Source organism: Chanodichthys erythropterus, chromosome 9, assembly GCF_024489055.1.
Source record: "Chanodichthys erythropterus isolate Z2021 chromosome 9, ASM2448905v1, whole genome shotgun sequence".
In the NCBI taxonomy this organism is placed as follows: Eukaryota; Metazoa; Chordata; class Actinopteri; order Cypriniformes; family Xenocyprididae; genus Chanodichthys; species Chanodichthys erythropterus.
Window position 1 is genome coordinate 8,490,601 of NC_090229.1, and position 20,970 is coordinate 8,511,570.

Here is a 20,970-nt window from a genome sequence, read left to right on the forward strand (position 1 = left end):
ACCCGTTTTTAGAATTTGGAAGCATTCAGAGCAGCTCTTGACAGCTTGGTTTGCTTGTGTGCATGAAAACAGTCAAATTCAATAATATTGGCAGGGCTTGTCTCACAGAAGTTTGGTATAAAGCTCTGGATTTTTGCACTCAAACCAAGATCTCGAAAAAAAGGAAAAAAAAAAAAAACAAGAAAGAAAGAAAAAAAAACATCTCCTGGGAAAATAGCACTGGTACTTTTCAAACTTTCATAGCCCAGCCTTAGTTCACATACAGAAACTCTAGATTTACTGTATGTAATAGTTGGACTTATATAAAGTTCTATAGCTGTTTATATTTGTGGTGTAGTTGTTAAACACCTTTTTATTTTACTTTTTTGTAACGCTTAATAATAAGCATAAATTCATTAACATTTATTAATGCATAAGATATCTAACAATTATACTTACAGCATATATTAATCTAAATTTTATGTTGTGTGTGTATATATAAATTAACAGTAGCCATCTGTTATGAACAAACATGAATAGGCTATAAAAATCATATAAATTAATTTATAAATTAACATTAAACTTATTGTAAAGTGTTTCTATTGTCCTTCTGCATTCTACTTACGATGTTTTTAAGGTGTCTTGTAGTGTCACATGTCAGATTTCCACCTTCCATATGCCCTTTTGAATTAAATGGATTGTTTCAATGACATCTGATTGAATAACCTTTGTAGTTTATACTGTCTTTCAGCAGGACGAGCAAAGTAGCTGAATACTGAATAGGATTGAAAGTGGGTTGGCCGTATGTTAATGAGCTCACGATTGTGACATTATACCCGTAAAGATTTCTGAACTAGACAGGCAGAATCTTAATTGAGCTACTTGTCCATCTCTGTCTCTGATTGGAAACATATATAAAATGAGTATACAGTACATAAAGGCTGCATTTGCTTATCAGCATCCTGCATTGTCTTTGGGGTAATTATTGAGACATTTTTCAAACTTTTTTGCTTCATTTAAAGCAAGGCTTCTCTTGTGTTTCCCTGAGAACAGAGTGGAGGTGGTAATGTTGCATCTTCCTGTCTTTCCCCCCCTCATGTGTTCTCCTGTTTTAATTTCATGACTGACTGATTTAACATTTAATGGCAGACTAGATTCCATTAAGGCTGTTGTCGTCTAATTGTAAATATTGTGCTATAAAAGTTTAAGATCTCTGGGTGTCAGGAGAGATTACAAAACAGTCCTGTTCATGTAAAGGCTTTTTTTTTTGCCCATTGCAGATGTCCATAGAGAGGTGAGGATTGAGAAGAACAATGTTAGTAACAATGTTTGGTAACAATAACAGTGGTAACAATATTTTTTTTTTATTATTTTCAAAATCAATCCTAACTGTGAAAGAATATGATGTATTTACCCATATCCCAATTATACTATTCAATTGAGATCCAATGTGATCTTCAATGTGGTGGCAAGTCTTGTGTTTTACCATATCCATCTGGTTCAGGCCAGGATAGCATTGGAAACGTTCCTTTATATCTCCTACAATAATTGAGGATAGACCCGGGGAGATGTAAAAATGGGGAGGTGGAGACTTCATAGAAAAATGAAGAAAGGGTGCAGAAGGTAGCAGCGCTAGATGAGAGCTGACATTAGCAGGATGTAAATGATTCAGAATGCCGACATGCCTCAGTGAACCCAACACTCATCCTCAATAATGCAGCAGAAAGACTGAGCACCCCTCTTGTCTCCTCTCCTCCATCCTCTCTCCCCTCCCTTTTACTTTATCCTTACACCAGTGCGGCTCCCCGTAAATTCATGCCAGTGATATAACAAATGAAACATACAGTACGTAGCCTTTTGAATCAGTAGTGTTTCCGTTGTTGCTGATGTGTTGAGGAAATGGCAAGTCAGGAAGTGCCTCAGATAAGCCAGATGTATGCCACTTTAGGGGTATTGTTGACCCTTTCCTTTGGTAGAACGTTCCCCAGTATTCTTCCCTTCAAGGGAGGGATTGCATAGATTCTGCCGATTGTAAAAGGCACGGTTTTCCCAAGTGTTTGGCTTGCGACATTGCGCAAATCAGTCCCACAACCTTGTAATTGCCTCTGCAGTGTTTCAGGACACATGCTCCTGGTTATGTGTACCCAGGATCATTCTGTATTCATTAAGACAAATGCTGAAAATGTCAACTGTTAAGCAGCGATAGGCAATAATATACATGTTAGTCGGTGGAGCTCTGCATGTGTGTAATATAATGTAGGATGGTTTATTTGCGCAGCCTCCACTAATCAGCCATTCAGCAACATGCCGCAGTCATGTGTGCTCCGCCTAAGTGCTGCTGGAAGAAGTCAGCTGGGGTGAGATGTTGCTGCAGTCTGGAAACCCTCTGCCCTGCCTCCTTGTACCCTGTTTTAGGCCTCTGCTGAAGCGTGAAGTAAGCTAACCTTTCAGTGTACTCCGGCTTCTTACTGCTGCATCATTTAAGGGAGAATCTATCCTTATCGTGCGCCCTATAGCTCCAGAACCCACCAAGATAATGGGGGAGTGAGTGTGAGTCATAGCAGAATTATTTTTCTTCCCTCTGCAAGCAAATTTGGTCCACTTTAGAGCGAATTACGCTACCGGGAATGGGTGCTAATGGGCACTCTGCTTAAAGAAGTTGCGAGATAAAATATGTGAAGAACATCTCATCGATGTCCACACAGATTCCTTCGAAAGAAGGGGTCACATCTGTAACTTGGAATAACACATGGCTGCAAACAGGAAGGAACCATGTTGTCGAGATGAAATAGCCTGTTCGCCCCCTGGCAGAGGTTTACGTTAAGTGCTGTGTCTCCTGTGAGAGATGGCTGAGAAGTTGCAGCCGCCTTGCAGGATCTGCCAGTTTGACTGATTCAGGACTGCTGACTCTTGCACTGGCCTGAGGAGATTCCCAATGAGGCTTGCAAAGAAGTGGCCACCGTTTCAGTGGGGTTCAGTTGCATGGTAATTGTATGCTTTTTGCTGTTATCTTGAAACAAGCGTGGGTGCTTTGAGGCATAAAGAATACATTTTTCAAGGCCAAGCTCTGGCTGCCATGACTCTCCTCTGTATCTTCACTATCTTTTATTTTTCTTCACACATGCAGTAAGGGCTGTTCACTTTAAAAACACTTAGAGCCAGGGTTGTGCAAAATTCAGAGTTGAATTCAATTCAGTTAAAAATATTGAATAGTGAATAGGGCTGGGTACCGAACTCGATATTTTTTAGGTACCGATCGAACTGCCTCGATACTATCGAGTATCGAAAAGTGTCTTGTCATTCGGTACCAAATTTCGGTACCTCAGAATGGAGCCGAGTAGAGGGGCGGAGAAATGCTTTTGCGGTCTCGGTGAGGAGCAAGTAACTTTGCGCTACATTATTATTTATATCCAAATATATAAAACTATACGCGCGAGAGAGACCCTATGTGCGAGAGGGCGAGTGAATCAACGGTTTTGTTTATGTGAGCAGCTGGTTCACTACAGATACTGTTAATAGAAAACAAAAGTGTCGCACTGCCTGCAGAAACAGCGGAAAGCGCAATGTTTTTTAGACTAGTTATGGACAGGTACAACACACAGCAGCTTTACATCAGCGTTCGTCCCTCAAGTCTATGGAAACACGCGACCGGTTCGTGACAGGCTCGTTCGCCTGCACGAGCACAGGCTCTGCCTCTGGCTCCAGAACGCGAACAATTCTGCTGAAAAAGGGGTATCAGCGTCCTCCTGATACTGCGGATAATCTGCGGGTCGGGCCAAGTAATAAAAAAATAACATTCAAATTAATTGCGGGTGGATGAGAGATGAATCATTAATGTGTTTATTTTAATAAAGACACAGAACTCTTATTTCACGGTAAGACACAACGAACTTGAGTCACTCTTACTTCCGCTTTGATCTTGTTAATAATAATAAATTTTTTGAAGAAGAACAATTGCTGAGTGATTTAAAAAGAGCCTCACATACTGAATTTTTGCATTGAAAACTAAACTTTATTAAAACTATTTGCACAGATTTATTGTGTTGGGTAAATTTTGTTAATTTGTGCTTTTTTTATTCCCCGCAGTGGCTCAGCAGATGAGTCTTTGAGTCTGAAAAAAAGTCTACAAAGTTAAAATATAAAACCAAAGATTTTTTTGAGGTTATGTAATCTTGTTTAAACAGATTTTATAAAATTGGTATCGAAAAAGGTATCGTTTAGGTATCGGTATCGAAGTCAAGGTATCGGTATCGTCTCGGTATCGAAAATTTTTGCCCTAATAGTGAACCTAAGAATACAAAGAAAACCAAACAATACAACCATAACATGCCTAACAAAACAAAACAAGGGACGGGGAGGTATAACATAAACAAGGCATAATCATAGATTCAATGGATTATTACAAGGAAAACAATAATACATTATTTAGAGTTCCCAGGAAATCCATGATGACTTGCCATATAGTTTGGAATTGGCGATGAGATTTGCTGGTATCGTATCCTATCCAGTTGTATAACGTCATGAATTTCCATACATTTGGAATCCTGATTGCTACCTAAATTAAAATTTAAATTCACAGTAATTGAATTGGAATTAAAAAGACATTCTCTAGGGCTCAACGCTAAGGATTTTTTCTAAATTTGGTTCAAATTTTTGGAAACAAAAAAAAAAAAGTAATAAATAAATAAAATAACATAGGCCTATTTATTGTTTTAGTTGTTTTTGATCCATGTAACCTTGATAAATAAGGTTATAAAACCAAAAACTACTAGCCTAACTTTAAATTTTAATTGTTACAGACAGTCATTAATAAAATAAGAACAAATAATCAATTATGAGCAATAGCACAAATAAATAAAACCGAACAACCATATACAAATTAAATGGTGTTCTTTTCAGGTTTTTCATGTAGGTCTAAACTAGATTTTCAGGCACAGAAATAGTAATCAAATGTAAAAATATCACTGCATAGTCTTCACTGTATAAATAGATTAACCCTTATTAAAGGTAAGTCAAAAGTAGTGATTGTTTTTTTTTCTTCTGTCTTTTCTGTCTTTTGTTTGATTAACATAAAAACAAACAGCAGCAGGAATATTAGGCTGCTGTCACTTTAAGAGCTGCACGGATCCAACATACTATTACACATGCATCTTATCTCACATTTACGTTCACTTAAGACATAACCAACTGTTTACGATGACACTCCACAAGATAGAAAATTTGACATAATTTTGTCAGTGCAAGCTCAGAAAGACGTGAAAGAGTGAGACGTAGACGCAGATGTGAGATGCAGCGTTCTGAGCATGCTCTTTGAATGTGTTGCTGCGCACACAAAACTAATCACACAGCACTGTGTGCACTTGAAATTGGCAAAACGTATAAAGGCGCAAATGATCATCTTCTGTGAATCAGGCAAGTCGCAGTTCCGTCAACTGGCCCGAGATTCTTTCACGCTGGCCCTGGGCCATCGGGCAGTCCTTATTGTCAAGTCTTGTTTTCAATTCAATTCTTAATGGTGCACAACCCTGTTAAGTCCCACTTTATTTTCTGCAAGTTGTGACCTTCACACTGTTCTGACATAGTCCAGTCAAGCATGTAATCAGTGATCCCCTGAGTCGTGAGTCGGGAACATCTGCGTGTCTTCAATGTACCTTCCATCTCGAATCTTCATTTGCTTTCGTGACTTGGCTTCTTATGTTCACATCCTCTGCTGGTCCAACAGCGGAATCCTGTCTGTGCCTGCCGCCATTCCACACCTTTGAAAGCCATCGGCTTGGGATTTTCCATCCATTAGAGCAGGGAGTCCTCTTTGTATATCTCCTTTGTGGATTTATCAAAGTGTCTCCATAGAGTGCTCATCCTTACGCCCCAGCAAATTAGATTTAATGCCACTGATCAATATGGAAGAAATGCAGGTTACAGACAGTTGTGCAATTTTCTATTTGCAATGTCATTAGCACAAACATTGACGTTGCCGTCAAAGGATTCACTCGTCTTGTTCCCCAAAGACTCAAATGCATTAACTTTAGTGTGAGTTATTCATTTCGGAGGGAGTTACGCCATGGTGAAAAGAGACACTGCAACATCACAAGATGAAGCCTGTGATTTCCATACTGTAGATGTTAATATAATACTAATGAAGCAATGCTTTGGTTGTAATGGGCTATTTGGTTGAGATGCTAAGCAGTCAGTGGTTATTGGAAAAAGACGCACGTTTGGAAAGAAAATGTTCTGGACTGCAACGGAAGTGGAATTGCTAACTCTACTCAATTTTCTTTCCATTGTGGTTGCATTAGAGTTGTAGTTTTTATTATTTTTTATTTTAAATTTAGTTTTTATTTCAATTTTATTTTAAATTTGTCTTTCCAATTTTTAATTTTTTTTTGTTAGTATTTACTGTATCATTGTTCATTTCTGAATTGTCTAGTTTTATTTTTAAAAAAGAGAATGCCATTAAATATTTTAGCACATTTTGGTGTTATTGCTATTCAGTGGTATTTCCATGTTAATGCAGGCGGATATTTAATGGTCTCTACTTTTATAAGATAAAACAAAAATGGCCATAAATTAATTTTAGTTATTTCAATTAGACTTGTAGTAGGGATGCACTATATTCACTGTATACTACATACTGTAAACTAACACTGGGCCACAGCAGTACTGTAACCATTTGAAGTGTCAAAGCTGTGAATGTTCACCAGGCATAGTATTCACTTTATGCTGTGAGCTGACAAGGTTAATTATCTTTATAGTCCAGATAAAGAGCAAAGAGTGTGCTTTGCACCTTGTGGTGTTTACTGTCAGGCTTCAGGGGCGAGGCAAATGTCATTCATGGCCTGTAACGCTTAAAGCCATGCATTCAAAGGTTGAACAGGCCTCTGGGGGATGAAGTTAACATCTCAATTAGCAAGAATGCATCACGTTCTACTTCCTGTTGGTGGCTCCGGGCTTATAGCATTAGCTCGGCTTGACCAGCAATGCTTGTGTGCTGTACTAATGTGCACGGGTGAGGGTTTCCTGTTAGCCACACATATATGCTTCTCTTGCGCCAATCTAATAAGGTTAAAGAGGCGTGAGATTGCTAGTGCTTAGCTTGATATACTGTGATGCAACAATGCATTAAGCTCCTCAACTAACTGTGACATGGCCTGTCACGAGAACAGGTCACGGTCGCTTGAGCAACTTAATGCTTTAAAAATCCAGGTTAACGTGCATCACTCGATATGCACACTATTGTTACTGAATTCTGTTCTTTATATTACTTAAAGGGATAGTTCACCCAAAAATGAAAATTATCCCATGATTTAATCACCCTAGTTATTTTACTCTTAAAAAAACCCATCACTTCATTTCAGAAGGCCTTTATTAACCCCCTGGAGCCGTATGGATTACTTTTATGATTGATGGATACATTTTTTTTTTTTTTTTTTTTTGGGCTTCAAAACACGTCCCCCGTTCACTACCGTTATAAAGCTTGGTGGAGCAAGGATATTTTTAAAATATATCTACGATTGTGTTCGTCTGAAAGATCAAGTAGTAAATTAGAAGGTGAGTAAATCATGGGATAATTTTCAATTTTGGTTGAACTATCCCTTTAAGGGGCAGCTATTGCCAGCGAAATTTTAATTTGAAAATAAAACAGAAAAATACAAAATTCAAGTGCAGTGTTAACTGATATAACTCAAATAGCCGCATTAAGTTTCTTTGCCATATATTCTATCCTATATATATTATTCTATGTTAGTTGGAGTCATGACAATTATATTCATTTTTATTTCTATTAACAGAGGTTTTCACTTGGGTCTTTGCCTTTTCAGAGTTTTTATTGGAAACTGCGTTTAAACACTCACAGGAAGTGACACATTTCCCATGTGTGCCATCATCAGACCACAGGTGTAAGAGGTTATTTGACAGCACCGTTTAGGAACACACTGCTGAGCTGACCTTGAATGTCTCCACTCACCCAGATGAAGTGAAAACCGAGAAAGAAGCAGCTCGATCGAACTTATTGCTTATGCCCTTGACACGCAGAAGCTGGCCAGCTCGATTCCCTGTCCTCCCTCAGAGGAAGAAACTCCACTAAACTATTTGACAGTCCACCAGGAACCTGACAACATCTTAGTAGCCAGCCTTTAAGGAGGCTTTCCAGTGTTCAGATTAGAGGCCTGCAGTATCTCAGCCTTTCCGCACACTCACCTCCATTAATCATCAATTAAGCAACATCTTTCATTTTTTAACACACCACCTTGTCCAGTTACAACCCCACACCGATGTCCCCTGCTTACGGTCATTTCCGTGGTTGTGTGTTACTGTCATGAACCCTGTTGACAGACCTTGTCAGGCTGCCTTTAATTTGACTCCATCCTTACTGTCAGTCTCTCTACCTTAACTGGGGTTTGAATTTCTTAAACGCTAGAATTTGTTCTTGGCGGCTCTCATGAATGTGCAACGGTGTTTATTTGCCAATGTTAAGACGTACATGGCTTTGCGTCAAACCTGCAGATGATTGCACTCGAGGTGCTCGTAAATGTTGTGGCGTGTGAGGTGAGAGCCGTTAGAAATGTTCTCCTCTAAACGCAAGCACTCTGTATTCACTCAGCAGACGCTAATGGCCCCCTGATAGAGATCATCTTTATCCATGGGTGTTGAGGCATTACTGGGGAAAACATGGTTAAAAAGCAGAAGCTGGAGTGATAAAATGTTTGCCATCTTTAAAATTGCACCTTTTTCTCTCTGTTTCTCTCAGATGTATCAGGAGGAGTCGGAGTGGTCCATGGTGCTCAGGGTGAGCGTGGAAGTTTGAGTTCTGTGCTGAGGGACTTGGTGAAACCTGGGGATGAGAATCTGCGTGAGATGAACAAAAAGCTGCAGAACATGCTGGAAGAGCAACTGACAAAGAACATGCACCTACAGAAGGTAAATAGAGGGTTGACAAGCCATTTGGGATGGGAAAAACAAACTTTTATGTACAAGGTCAATTTAGGTTGGCTATAAAACCGTCTTTTGAAAGGATATGAATATGAACATCGCAACAATATTCTGCTCTTTTTAATTTTCCTCATGATTGCAGTGATTCCAAGCCAGCACTGTATTGTAATTTCTCTTTTTATTTATTTATTTATCTGCAATTAAGTCAACCTGAACAACTTAAAAAACAGCGTCCATTTTATTTTATTTTATTTTATTTTATTTTATTTTATTTTTTATACATTTTTGCTTCCAAGCCAGCACTGTTTTGTAATTTCTCTTTATTTCTTTTATTCTCTGTAATTAAGTCAACCTGAATAACTTAAAATTTTATTTTATTTTTTATTATTTACTACTGTACTAATATTTTTTCTATTTTATTTAATTTTATTTATTTATTTCTATTTTTATTTTATTAATTTGATTTAATTTTATTTTATTATGTCTTTACATTTTGTTTTATACATTTATACATTTTCTTATTTTATTTTTATTTATTTTTTTATTTGTGGATATCATATTTCTTTTGAAATTTAAGGTTAAAGTTTAATAATACCTGTATTTTTGTTCCTACTTTTTTTACTTCTGGTAATTTTGTCTCGCTTAATTTAATTCTGCAGGATACTACTAATTCTACAAATAACTGCAGGATCTGCAAAAATAGTGCAGATTTGATGTGGGTCTTATTGGGAATAGTCAAACTTCTTGGCATAGCATTGACTTTAAAAAAAAGTGAAACATTTGATGCTTCACAGGGAGTAAAGAGCTAATCCGTGTTGAGCAATGACTCATTCAGTTGAATCAAGGTGAACTGACCATGAGTTTTGCACCTGCTAGATAAGAAGGTAGCTGCAGTCCCTCTGACAGTGTGATCGGCAGTGTGTGTGATCATGCATTTGTGATGTGTGTGTGTGTGTAGGTGGCTTGCTGTCATATGGCCCTGAGACTCCACTGAGAGGTCTTATTCATCTGCAACCAGAGGGTGGGCGTGTTGTTAATGCTAAAATGTTTCTAGGAGCAGGAATAGAAAGTGCACATCAGGCAGCCTGCAGGGTGATGCGTTTGATGGGATTACACCATCACACAGATTGACTAATGACAATTAACCTCTCACACCCCTCTTGATATTTCCAGAGCACATCGTTAATAGGAGGTTTGTTCCTGTAGTGAAGCCATGTGTTGTTGTTTTTTAATTGGATAAACATTAAGTAGAAAATACATAAAAATGAGCTATAGTATTAAAGCTTTTCATTTATTCCTGTGATGCAGAGGTGAATTTTAAGCATCATTACTCTAGTCTCCATGATCCTTCAGAAATCATTCTAATATGCTGATTTGCTGATCAAGAAACTTTTTTTTTTAACTGTACCTTCTGTACCTTGAATGCATTAATGCAATATTGCTTTGGATAAAAACATCTGCTAAAATACATACATGCTTATTTTTAGCTGTAAATTTAACCCCAAATTCTCTTAAAGATTACATAACCATTCAGTAATGCCTATTTTTGTATAATCCACTGATTTGAATACTTCACAAATGAAAGTACTTCATTTTATTTGTTTATCTTCTCTGTTTATATAGAACTGGATGGATGCAATCCAGAAGACAATTCATGTAAAATGAATAATTCTAGCAGCTGTGTAAAAACAGCGGCTTCATGTTATATAAGCCTTGAGTTAAAAACAAAAGACTCAACAGTAATACATTATAAATTTGATTGGATGAGCCAGTTTAGAGAAGTTATATGCATACCTGCCACTTCACATCCGTTATATTCTTTATTAATGGTTCAATATTGGTGATATGTGCTGCTTGCACTCTGTTTTGTGAATGTGAATAAAATCCTTTCTAAAGGGGGTGTTTGAGCCGATGTGAGGCCTGGAGACAGTCTGGATCTTGGCGGAGTGCATCTTGTGTGTGTGTTGGTGCCCTGGGGGAGTTGTAGGTTACAAAAACACCCTGTCGTAACCTTGGCAGAGACAAACGATGCAAACCAAGACCAAGATGGAGTGATGATCCCTCTGCAAAGCTTGTACATAACTAAAACCGGAAGGTTTGCATTGCAGGAAACTTTCGAAATCGATTTGCAAAAATCTTGAGAAGCATATAAAGGGTCAAGTCTGGTCAAGTTTAGTACTATAGTTATATTTGCAGTGTGACACAGATCTAACTTTAAAATGGGTGAGCCAATTTTAAAGCTGTAACATGCACACGCTTGTCAACACTTAGACTCAGCTATAGTTTGGAAGTGAAATTGTTTTATCATTATTGATTTTCATTATTGATTATTATTACTAAAAGCAATTATTTAGTAGTAGTACTTCATAGGTAAAAGCCTTAAAACATCATCATTTTTAGTCATCTTCATGCTTTGGATTACTGTATATGCACTTAAATGTGCGTAAGATGTGTATTTGCAGGTTTCGTTGTTGCAGATGGTTTTCAATACAGCAACACGCTGGAAAACGATCCTGCAGGCTGCAGCAATAGTGAGCGTGGATGATGCGTCAAGCTCGTTAACAACCGATTAAGCGTTCAGTTTTCCTGCAGACGAGATGTGAAAAATCTGGAGCTGCTTAAAAGCTGATGAGCTCAATCTACAGCAGTTCAAGACATGGTCACAAACTTCATGTTTTTTTTGTCTCTGTATATCTGTCTGTGATGGGGCTCATCACGCCATCAAAGCCCTTGTTAAGTGTATTTTAAGCCTAAATGACAGTGATGCCACTTTAGAACAGCTCTCCTGATAGCTAAAAAAGTCTAAAAAGTCACCCCAAAATAAAAAGGAACAAAAAAACATTTAAATAAAGAAAATGAATATAATTTTTTAAAAACATTTAATTTGTGTTGTAGTGTAACATTTTCATGACAATTGTTTACCCAAATCCACCCTTTCATTTTTTTATTGAATGTGGACTTTTTTTTTTTTTTCAATATCCAAAAAAATAAAAAAATAAAAAATAAATATATATATATATATATATAAATATACAGCTATGGAAAAAATTAAGAGACCACTTAACATTGATTTCTGAACTTGGAGTGGTCTCTTAATTTTTTCCATATAAAAAAAATTATTTTTTTCATATATATATATATATATATATATATATATATATATATATATATATATATATATATATATTAATCAGATGAAAAAATAATCGATATTACAACAATAAAACAACGCAAATATTACAAAAATGTGACATTAAAAAGTGTTAAAGTCACTCATTTTTATAAAGTAACACTGTCCAACAGCAACACCAGCAGGTAAAGATACAGTAGGAGGCTTGCCTCCCCTGATCCCATTGACTTATAACAGACCCCCTAAAGCATGTGGTGGGTTTAGTGGGGGGTAATTGGGAATGAACAGGGCAAGGTCATGGGAGAGGAGGCAATTTCTCCATTTCGCTATGATTGGATATAATTGGTTTGTGCAATAAATCCCGCCTCTTGTTTTCATACGCATTCTCGAATCGTCCTAAGTGAAGACAAAGATGTCATTAATGGGAAGACTAAAAAGTAAGTAAACAACTCTGCCACTTGGATATCAACACTTTGTCACATCAAAATCCAACTTGAAATGGCCTGAAAACATGACTGGGGGGTGTTTTAGTGAGCTATCAGCTTGGTGAAATTAAAGGTACGTCTTCATGTCTGTGACCAGCACGTACAAGCTTGATGACAGCTAGTAAGTTGATATATATATATATATATATTTATTCTCGATAAATACTATCTTTAGATTGTCATTACCACAATACAGTATTTTTTTACAGCAGTGCAACAAATACTACTATGATGTATAAACATTTTTCATATAAAAAGTTTGGGGGTTTTTTTGCATTACAGTAAAGAGAATTGGGAGCGCATGTTTAATTTTAGTTGAAAAATAATTCAAACAATGTAAAAACTGTTTGATTTACGTTAAGCAATATAAGTTTTTAATAAAATATTTTGAATATAATATTTCTTTCTTTTCATTTTGGGGTGGATTTTGGCAGACTTTTGCAGAGCAAATCATCAGTGGAGAAGCCATAACTACAGACCAAAATGTCTGCTGTCTACGGTTGTTGACTTTCGACGTCTATCTCTAATCCGGCGAGCAACTACCTCATGAATATTTACTGGCAGTTGGGGCCACCAGCCCAGAAACAAACAGCCCACTTAATATTTGATGGCTTTTTTTGCTTTAGAGTGAGCACATGGTGCATGGAGCACTGCCTCTGCTGTTGTGTGTGAGTGTGTGTTTGTGAGAGAATGATAGTATAATACCATGTGAGATTGCAGCTGAACTCAGGCCTGACTGCCTAATGGCTCCTTCATAGCTTTTTCTTTTTTTAAAAACAAAACCCACAACATTCTGGGTTGGGTTGAAGCTAATGTGTAAAGCCTAGCAGGAGGGCAATAAACATAAAATAAACATTTACAGTATGCAACCACTGCACATTTTTAATACTATAACTGTGATCTTTATCAGAATCACATTTAAACTCTCCGTTTGTCTTGCAGGATCTGGAAGTTTTGTCTCAGGAGATTGTACGTTTGAGTAAAGACGGTACCCCTGCGGAAAACTCCAAAGCCACAGGCTAAAACTGGACATCATCCATCCGATGATTCAGTAGCCTTCTCTTTCTCGTTCTCTCATCTCTTCACGGCTACCAAGAGGAAACTACATCCATCTCTTACAAAGTCCTCCAACAATCTCAGATGTACTAGGAGCACAGAGGGTTGAAACAGATCAAGTCCATCTGTGATTCACATACTACTGAATGTAACGTAACACTTTATATGTTGTGTGTCTGTGACTGAAAAGAACTGTTGGATAAGAGGTCGTCAAGCAAACCCTGGCTGCTTGACATCTGTGAACTGTGTGCTCGGGACAGTGGCATGGCCTCGGTGGTCCAAGCAGGACCGCTCTACCAACCACTAATTCCCCTGTTCAGGAAAGCGCGTCCAATGTTGGCGTCCTCAAACTGTTATCACTGTTGTATTGCCTGTTTTGTATATTTGATTCGCTAAAGACACTTATTTTGTGCGTGAATGTGTGTATATGGGGCGTAGAACAGATCTTTTCATCTAAAATGTATTTATTTGTGCCAGAAAATCCAAATATCACCACGTCTACATCTTATGGTATGCTGCTCCTGTCTGAAAGGTTCACTATATCACAAAATTAGGAAAGTTTTCCGGCGAGAATGAGATTGGATTTAATTGCTGCGATAATTATCTGAGCATTTTTGTAGGGCTCTCAAAATGTTCCCGTGAAGGAAAGCGGCTCCCTGGACTCGCCTCGTTAAGCAGCAATCTCTCTGCAGCTTAACGACTCAATTTGACACCTCTCTGTCTGTCTCAGAACTGACGGCGCTGTTGGGGAACGGACCAATTTCTCACAGTGCGCACTTGACTCCTGCTCGACTCCCATGAGAAGCTAGCCGCCTGTTTTAGTGTCTAATGCCAGTTTCGCCCGTGTGCGTTGACGCCCCTGTTGCGACATATTGCTTTTATGCATTCCGCTTTTCGTGAACATTTTAAATTGACACGCATACAGAACTGTTTTATTTGGAGAGTGTCAAGTTAATTTAATCGTGTGGTCACATGACTGATATTTTACTGTCAGTCCTCAGGCTCACTTCATATTTTTACTGTGTAACTGCTTGCACTGATGTCAAGCACTATTGTGTCTTGATTTTTCCAAATATTAACCAGCTTACTACAGCTCTTATAAGAATATGCCATATTTAAAGGGATAGTTCAACCAAAAATGTAAATTATCCCATGATTTACTCACCCTCAAGCCATTCTAGGTATATATGACTATCTTCTTTCAGGTGAACACATTCGGAGATATATTTGAAAATATCCTGGCTCTTACAGGCTTTATAATGGCAGTGAACGGGGGGCCAGATTTTGAAGCCAAAAAATTTAAATGCATCCATTCATCATAAAAGTAATCCATGCGGCTCCAGGGGGGCTAATAAAGGCCTTCTGAAGTGAAGCAATGGGTTTTTGTAATAAAAATATCCATATTTGAAAACTTTATTTGCGCGGTATGCGTACGGAAGTCTGCCAGAAGCTAGTTACTTGAATTTCTAAAGTTTTAAATATGGATATTTTTCTTACAAAAACCTGTCGCTTTACTTCACAAGGCCTTTATTAACCTCCTGGAGCTGAATGGATTTTAGTTATGATGGAATGATGGATGGATGTATTTTTTGGCCTTTAAAATCACTACCATTATAAAGCTTGGTAGAGCCAGGATATTTTTAAATATATCTCTGATTGTGTTCATCTGAAAGAAGATAGTCATATACACCTAAGATGGCTTGAGGGTGAGTAAATCATGGCATAATTTTCATTTTGGGATAAACTATCCCTTTAATGTAAAACAAATGAAAACTCATCGAGTTGACACAATGTCAGCCTCATTTTCTTTCATGTCAAATTAAATATGGCATCTACCCCGACTAAGGTCCACTGAATATTGACCAAACAACTATGAGATTATTATTTGTTTAGTTCGTTCTGATTGCACAGCAGAACATAGTAGATTGAACATTTAGTAACATGAGATTATGGATCTCACATCCACCTTATTCATTAACGGTTCTGTACTAATTTAGAGTTATACGTGTATATTCACCTTGGCAAAATTATGTTTTATTAGGTGTGAGATGTGAACGATTACCATTCTATTTCAAGCCTTTGCATTGCTTTAAGCTTTATTACGACAACGGTTCGTTTCCATGTTCTTGGCACATGAGCGTGACGTTTGTGATTGGTGCATTAAATGCCTGTTAAATCCCTCTCTCTGACTTCTAAAGGTAATCCTGACGGAATGCTTTTCCATATTGCATCCATTTATACCATGCAGAAGTAGGAAAAATATGATATTCTTCATTTCTGCCATTGAGGAAACTGACTTACCAAAATTCACTTGGACCATTGTGCTCAAAAGGATGAAGGATGTTTGCCTTTGAAGCTCAGAGTTGTTTCAGTTTTTTGCCTTTTTAAACTAATATCTGCCAAACAAGCTTTTCTTTAATTAGGATCATCAGTTAATCATCACTAATTACATGCAAGCAGATTCTATTATTAATGTCCGATCCCACTACGTCTCTATGACTAATATTTATTTATGTGCATTTCATTGTCATGTTCAGACTTGCATAACTTGCAGTGATAATAAAGAATGGCTGGACAAAACAACGTCTGAGTGTCAAACTTTATATGCTTGCTTCAAAATGTACATTTTACTTATTTGATGGATGCCTTTAATTGTATAATTCTTTTTTTATCAGATTCCTGGGAATCCAACCAATGACCTTGGCGTTGTTAGTGTCATGCTGTACCAGTTGAGCTAGAGGAACCACAGATCGTACATCACAGGTTTTTTTCTTGATGTTTAATTGTTTTATTTAAAACCCGAATTCTGGAAAAGTTGGGATGTTTTTTAAATTTGAATAAAATGAAAACTAAAAGACTTTCAAATCACATGAGCCAGTTTTTTATTCACAATAGAACATAGATAACATAACAAATGTTTAAATAGAAAAATGTTACAATTTTATGCACAAAATGAGCTCATTTCAAATTTGATGCCTGCTACAGGCAAACTACAAAATAGTTGGGATGGGGCATGTTTACCATGGTGTAGCATCTCCTCTTTTTTTCAAAACAGTGTGAAGACGTCTGGGCATCGAGGTAATGAGTTTCTGGAGTTTTGGTGTTGGAATTTGGTCCCAATCTTGCCTGATATAGGTTTCCAGCTGCTGAAGAGTTTGTGGTCGTCTCTGACATATTTCCGTTTAATGATTCGCCAAATGTTCTCTCTGGGTGAAAGATCTGGACTGCAGGCAGGGAAACCTTTATATACCTTTATATACCTTTCAGCATTCATAGTGCCTTTCAAAACATGCAAGCTGCCCAAACCATATGCACCTATGCACCCCCATACCATCAGAGATGCTGGCTTTTGAACTGAATGCTGATAACACGCTAGAAGGTCTCCCTCCTCTTTAGCCCGGAGGACACGGCATCAGTGATTTCCAACAAGAATGTCAAATTTGGACTCTTGGTCTGACCATAGAACACTTTTCCACTTTGAAACAGTCCATTATAAATGAGCCTTGGCCCACATTTGGTTCACATATGGCTTCTTTTTTGCATGACAGAGCTTTAGTTGGCATCTGCAGATGGCACGGCGGATTGTGTTTACCTACAGTGGTTTCTGGAAGTATTCCTGGGCCCATTTAGTAATGTCATTGACACAATCATGCCAATGAGTGATGCGGTGTCGATATCCAATAAAGGTCTTTGGCCTTGTCCCTTACGCACAGAGATTTCTCCAGTTTTCTGAATCTTTTGATGATGTTATGCACTGTAGATGATGAGATTTGCAAAGCCTTTGCAATTTGACATTGAGGAACATTGTTTTCCACAATCTTTTTACGCACTCTTTCACAGATTCCCTTTTATAGCTAATCATGTTACAGACCCGAGATCAGTTAACTTAATATATATGTTATATATGTTCTCCCAGCTGAATCTTTTCAAAATTTATTGCTTTTTCAGCCATTTGTTGCCCCTGTGCCAACTTTTTTGAGACCTGTAGCAGGCATCAAATTTGAAATGAGCTTATTTAGTGGAAAAAAAGTGTAAAATTTCTCTGTTTAAACATTTATGTCATCTATTTTCTATTGTGAATAAAATACTGGCTTATGTGATTTGAAATTTTTTTTTTTAGTTTTCATTTTATTAAAATTTAAAAAAAACGTCCCAACTTTTCCAGAATTTGGGTTGTAAGAAAAGTGCATTACATTTGGTTGAAAGTTAAAGGGATGGTTCACCGAAAAATTTAAATTCTGTCATTATTTATTCACTCTAATGTTGTTCCAAGCCTGTATGACTTTTCTTTCTTCTGTGGAACACAAAAAATATATATATTGAAGAATTCATGCATTGACCATCAACAGAGTCCAAAACAACATTGGACCCTATTGACTTTCCTTGTACGGACATTGAAAATAAGAAAAAAAAAAAAAAAAAAATCTTGTTTCATTTTCCACATTAGAAAGTTATACAAGTTGAAAATGATAAATGCCAGTTCCTCCCCAGGTCAGTGGACTAAACACACAAGCACGCCCCCATTTCACTCTAAGTGTTTGTCTAATAAACTTGTTAATCTCTCCTCTGAGCACAAGCGGTGTTTACCGCACTATCAATGATGCCTGCAAGAACCTTGCAAACAAATGACATGGATCATTGAGCAGCATTTAATTGGAGCTGTTCAAATACTGCTGTCATCTTTGTTACTGTTCAGTGAGTGTGATCTCTAATCAACACTATATGCTGAAGGGCTCCACGGCTCTGCAATGGGTTTCATCCTTATAATGAGCAACATTCCCCATTAAATAGACCATTTTGATCTTTTTGAGAAGACCATGAAGTTTCAGTTTATGATATTCTCACATTTACAGATGTGGGGGTCACACCATTGCCACACCTGCCAATGTTGAGTTATTTGAGAAAATTTATTGGCCATAAATATTTATTACTGGTCATTACATTTTATGGAAGCTTGTTTCCATAATATGAAGAGTTAAGTAAAAACTGTAATTACAACATTGTTTCTTATAATAGTGGTATGTGTATATATGTATATGTGTGTATATGTGTGTATATGTGTATATATGTGTATATATGTATATATGTGTATATATGTATACATGTATATGTGAATATATATGTATACATGTATATGTGAATATATATGTATACATATATATGTGAATATATATGTATACATATATATGTGAATATATATGTATACATATATATGTGAATATATATGTATACATATATATGTGAATATATATGTATACATATATATGTATGTGTATATATGTATACAAATATATGTATGTGTATATATGTATACAAATAAATGTATGTGTATATATGTATACATATATATGTATGTGTATATATATATGTATGTGTATATATATATGTATGTGTATATATATATGTATGTGTATATGTATGTGTATACATATATATGTATGTGTATATGTATGTGTATACATATATATGTATGTGTATATGTGTGTGTATATATATAATGTATATATATATATGTGTGTGTATATATGTGTATATGTATATGTGTATATGTGTATATGTATATGTGTATATGTGTATGTGTATATGTGTGTATATGTGTGTATATGTGTGTATGTGTGTATGTGTGTATATGTGTATATATGTGTGTATATGTATATATGTGTGTATATGTATATATGTGTGTATATGTATATGTATATATGTATATATGTATATATGTGTATATGTATATATGTATATATGTATATATGTATATATGTGTATATGTATATATGTGTATATGTATATATGTATATATGTGTATATGTATATATATATATGTGTGTGTGTATATATATATATATATATAAACAGTATTAACAATTAAACTACAGACCATGTTAATAAGTGGCCTAAAACATATTAATGAACAGCAGATTTTTGCAGTGTATCATTTTGTGTGGCTACAAAATAAAAAATGCTGTACCTACAGTAGTTTGCACAGGAGCTTCAATAAATCTGTTGTGAAACTGCAAACTAGTCGCTTTTCAGCGAAATTCAAAAGTGTAGAACCGAAGAGTTTTTTTCGGGGGGATGTCAGGGTGAAATTGAAAGCACAATAAACATCACAAGAATCGAAAATTAGCTACTTTCCCATAGACTGGAGAGAGACAAAAGACGTTTCTCGAGCTGTCGCGATCCGTCTTGGTGCTCTGTGGCGTGACGGATCGCTGTAGATTCAGTTCAAGCAGAGTGCACGTGAACGATCATCTCTACTAGTTAAAACAGGAAATAAACATGAATGAACATCCGAAGATATGTTAAAAGATACAGTAAAACTTACCCAAATCCGTATCGTCACATGTAATTGATCTATCAGTGTTTTAACTGTGGAAATGCGTCAATGAAACAACTTGTAAAAATGTCACATTTACGTCACATTTACCTCAGAGAAGCCGTTCAGTGTCTAAAAACAACAAAAATAAATGCAGTATTGCATAGCCCATTCATTGTATTTGTAGTTAACATGTACTTCAATATTTAATGTATAAATCTTATGACAGCCACCATTTAAATGTTTAGAAACTAGTTTAAAAACTTTTAAAAATGAGTACTTTACTAATTGTCGTAAAAAAGTGATTATAACATTATTATAAAAACTTCTTTGTGTAATTTATATATAAGTAGCTTAAAAATCAATTAATTTTAACCTTTAACATTATAATGATGTACCAACTGTGGTTCCCTGTATAGTTTACAGCATTACAGATATTTTTTCTTTCAGGAAATTTGCCATGTACTGATAGCTCCCAAATGAATTAATATTTAAGTAAATGTTGTTTTTTCCATTTATTTTCTTGTCAGAGCACAACAGAATGCTTTGTTTACATGTTACAATCACAAAAAATGTTTCCTGGAGGAGGATGCCCCCAAACCCCCCTACAACTGTTTAGTTCGAAAACTTTTTCAGCTCATTTCAGTTTGCAGGTAGGTTCATTTTGCTTCACGTCAGGTGGTTCTTTGCTTCCATGTTGTGCATTAGGCTAAGTCATTTATAATGAGCAACGTCTTTGCCATTAAGTCATTTAATGCACACCTAGCCTTGGATTATTCCTTACGAAATCAATGTAAATACGGTACACCTCTCCCTCTGCCAAAAACGGTAATCTTCAGCTCAATTATGAAGTGCTTTTATTTTTTTTTAATAACACAAAAAGCGATGGAAATTTTTCAGGTGACTGAAACTCACACTTACGTTTGACACTCACAGGTGGTAAACTGGGCATTAGTGGACTGACTAATATCAAATCAATATCTAATAAAGAAGGGAATTATTCAGGACAGAAAAATAGTAAGGTAGAATCAGCAGGATTGAATCATTTCAGCTTTGTGGTCGCTCGTTAGCTTTACACA

General features: G+C 36.4%; 1 protein-coding gene across 4 annotated transcripts in view; it reads left to right on the forward strand.

Annotated features, from left to right (window-relative positions):
- gripap1 (GRIP1 associated protein 1) overlaps nt 1-20,461 on the forward strand; it is a 59,229-nt gene extending 38,768 nt beyond the window's left edge. For 2 of the 4 annotated variants that reach the window (XM_067394460.1, XM_067394464.1), the window contains 2 exons: nt 8,726-8,895; nt 13,465-14,767. In XM_067394460.1, coding sequence (XP_067250561.1) covers nt 8,726-8,895; nt 13,465-13,545 — 251 coding nt within the window. In that variant the 3' untranslated portion in view covers nt 13,546-14,767. Of the gene's footprint in view, nt 1-8,725; nt 8,896-13,464; nt 14,768-16,253; nt 16,418-20,421 lie in introns of those variants that run through there. The other 2 variants (XM_067394463.1, XM_067394462.1) reach the window with 2 other exon arrangements.
- The last annotated feature ends 509 nt before the right edge of the window (nt 20,462-20,970 follow it).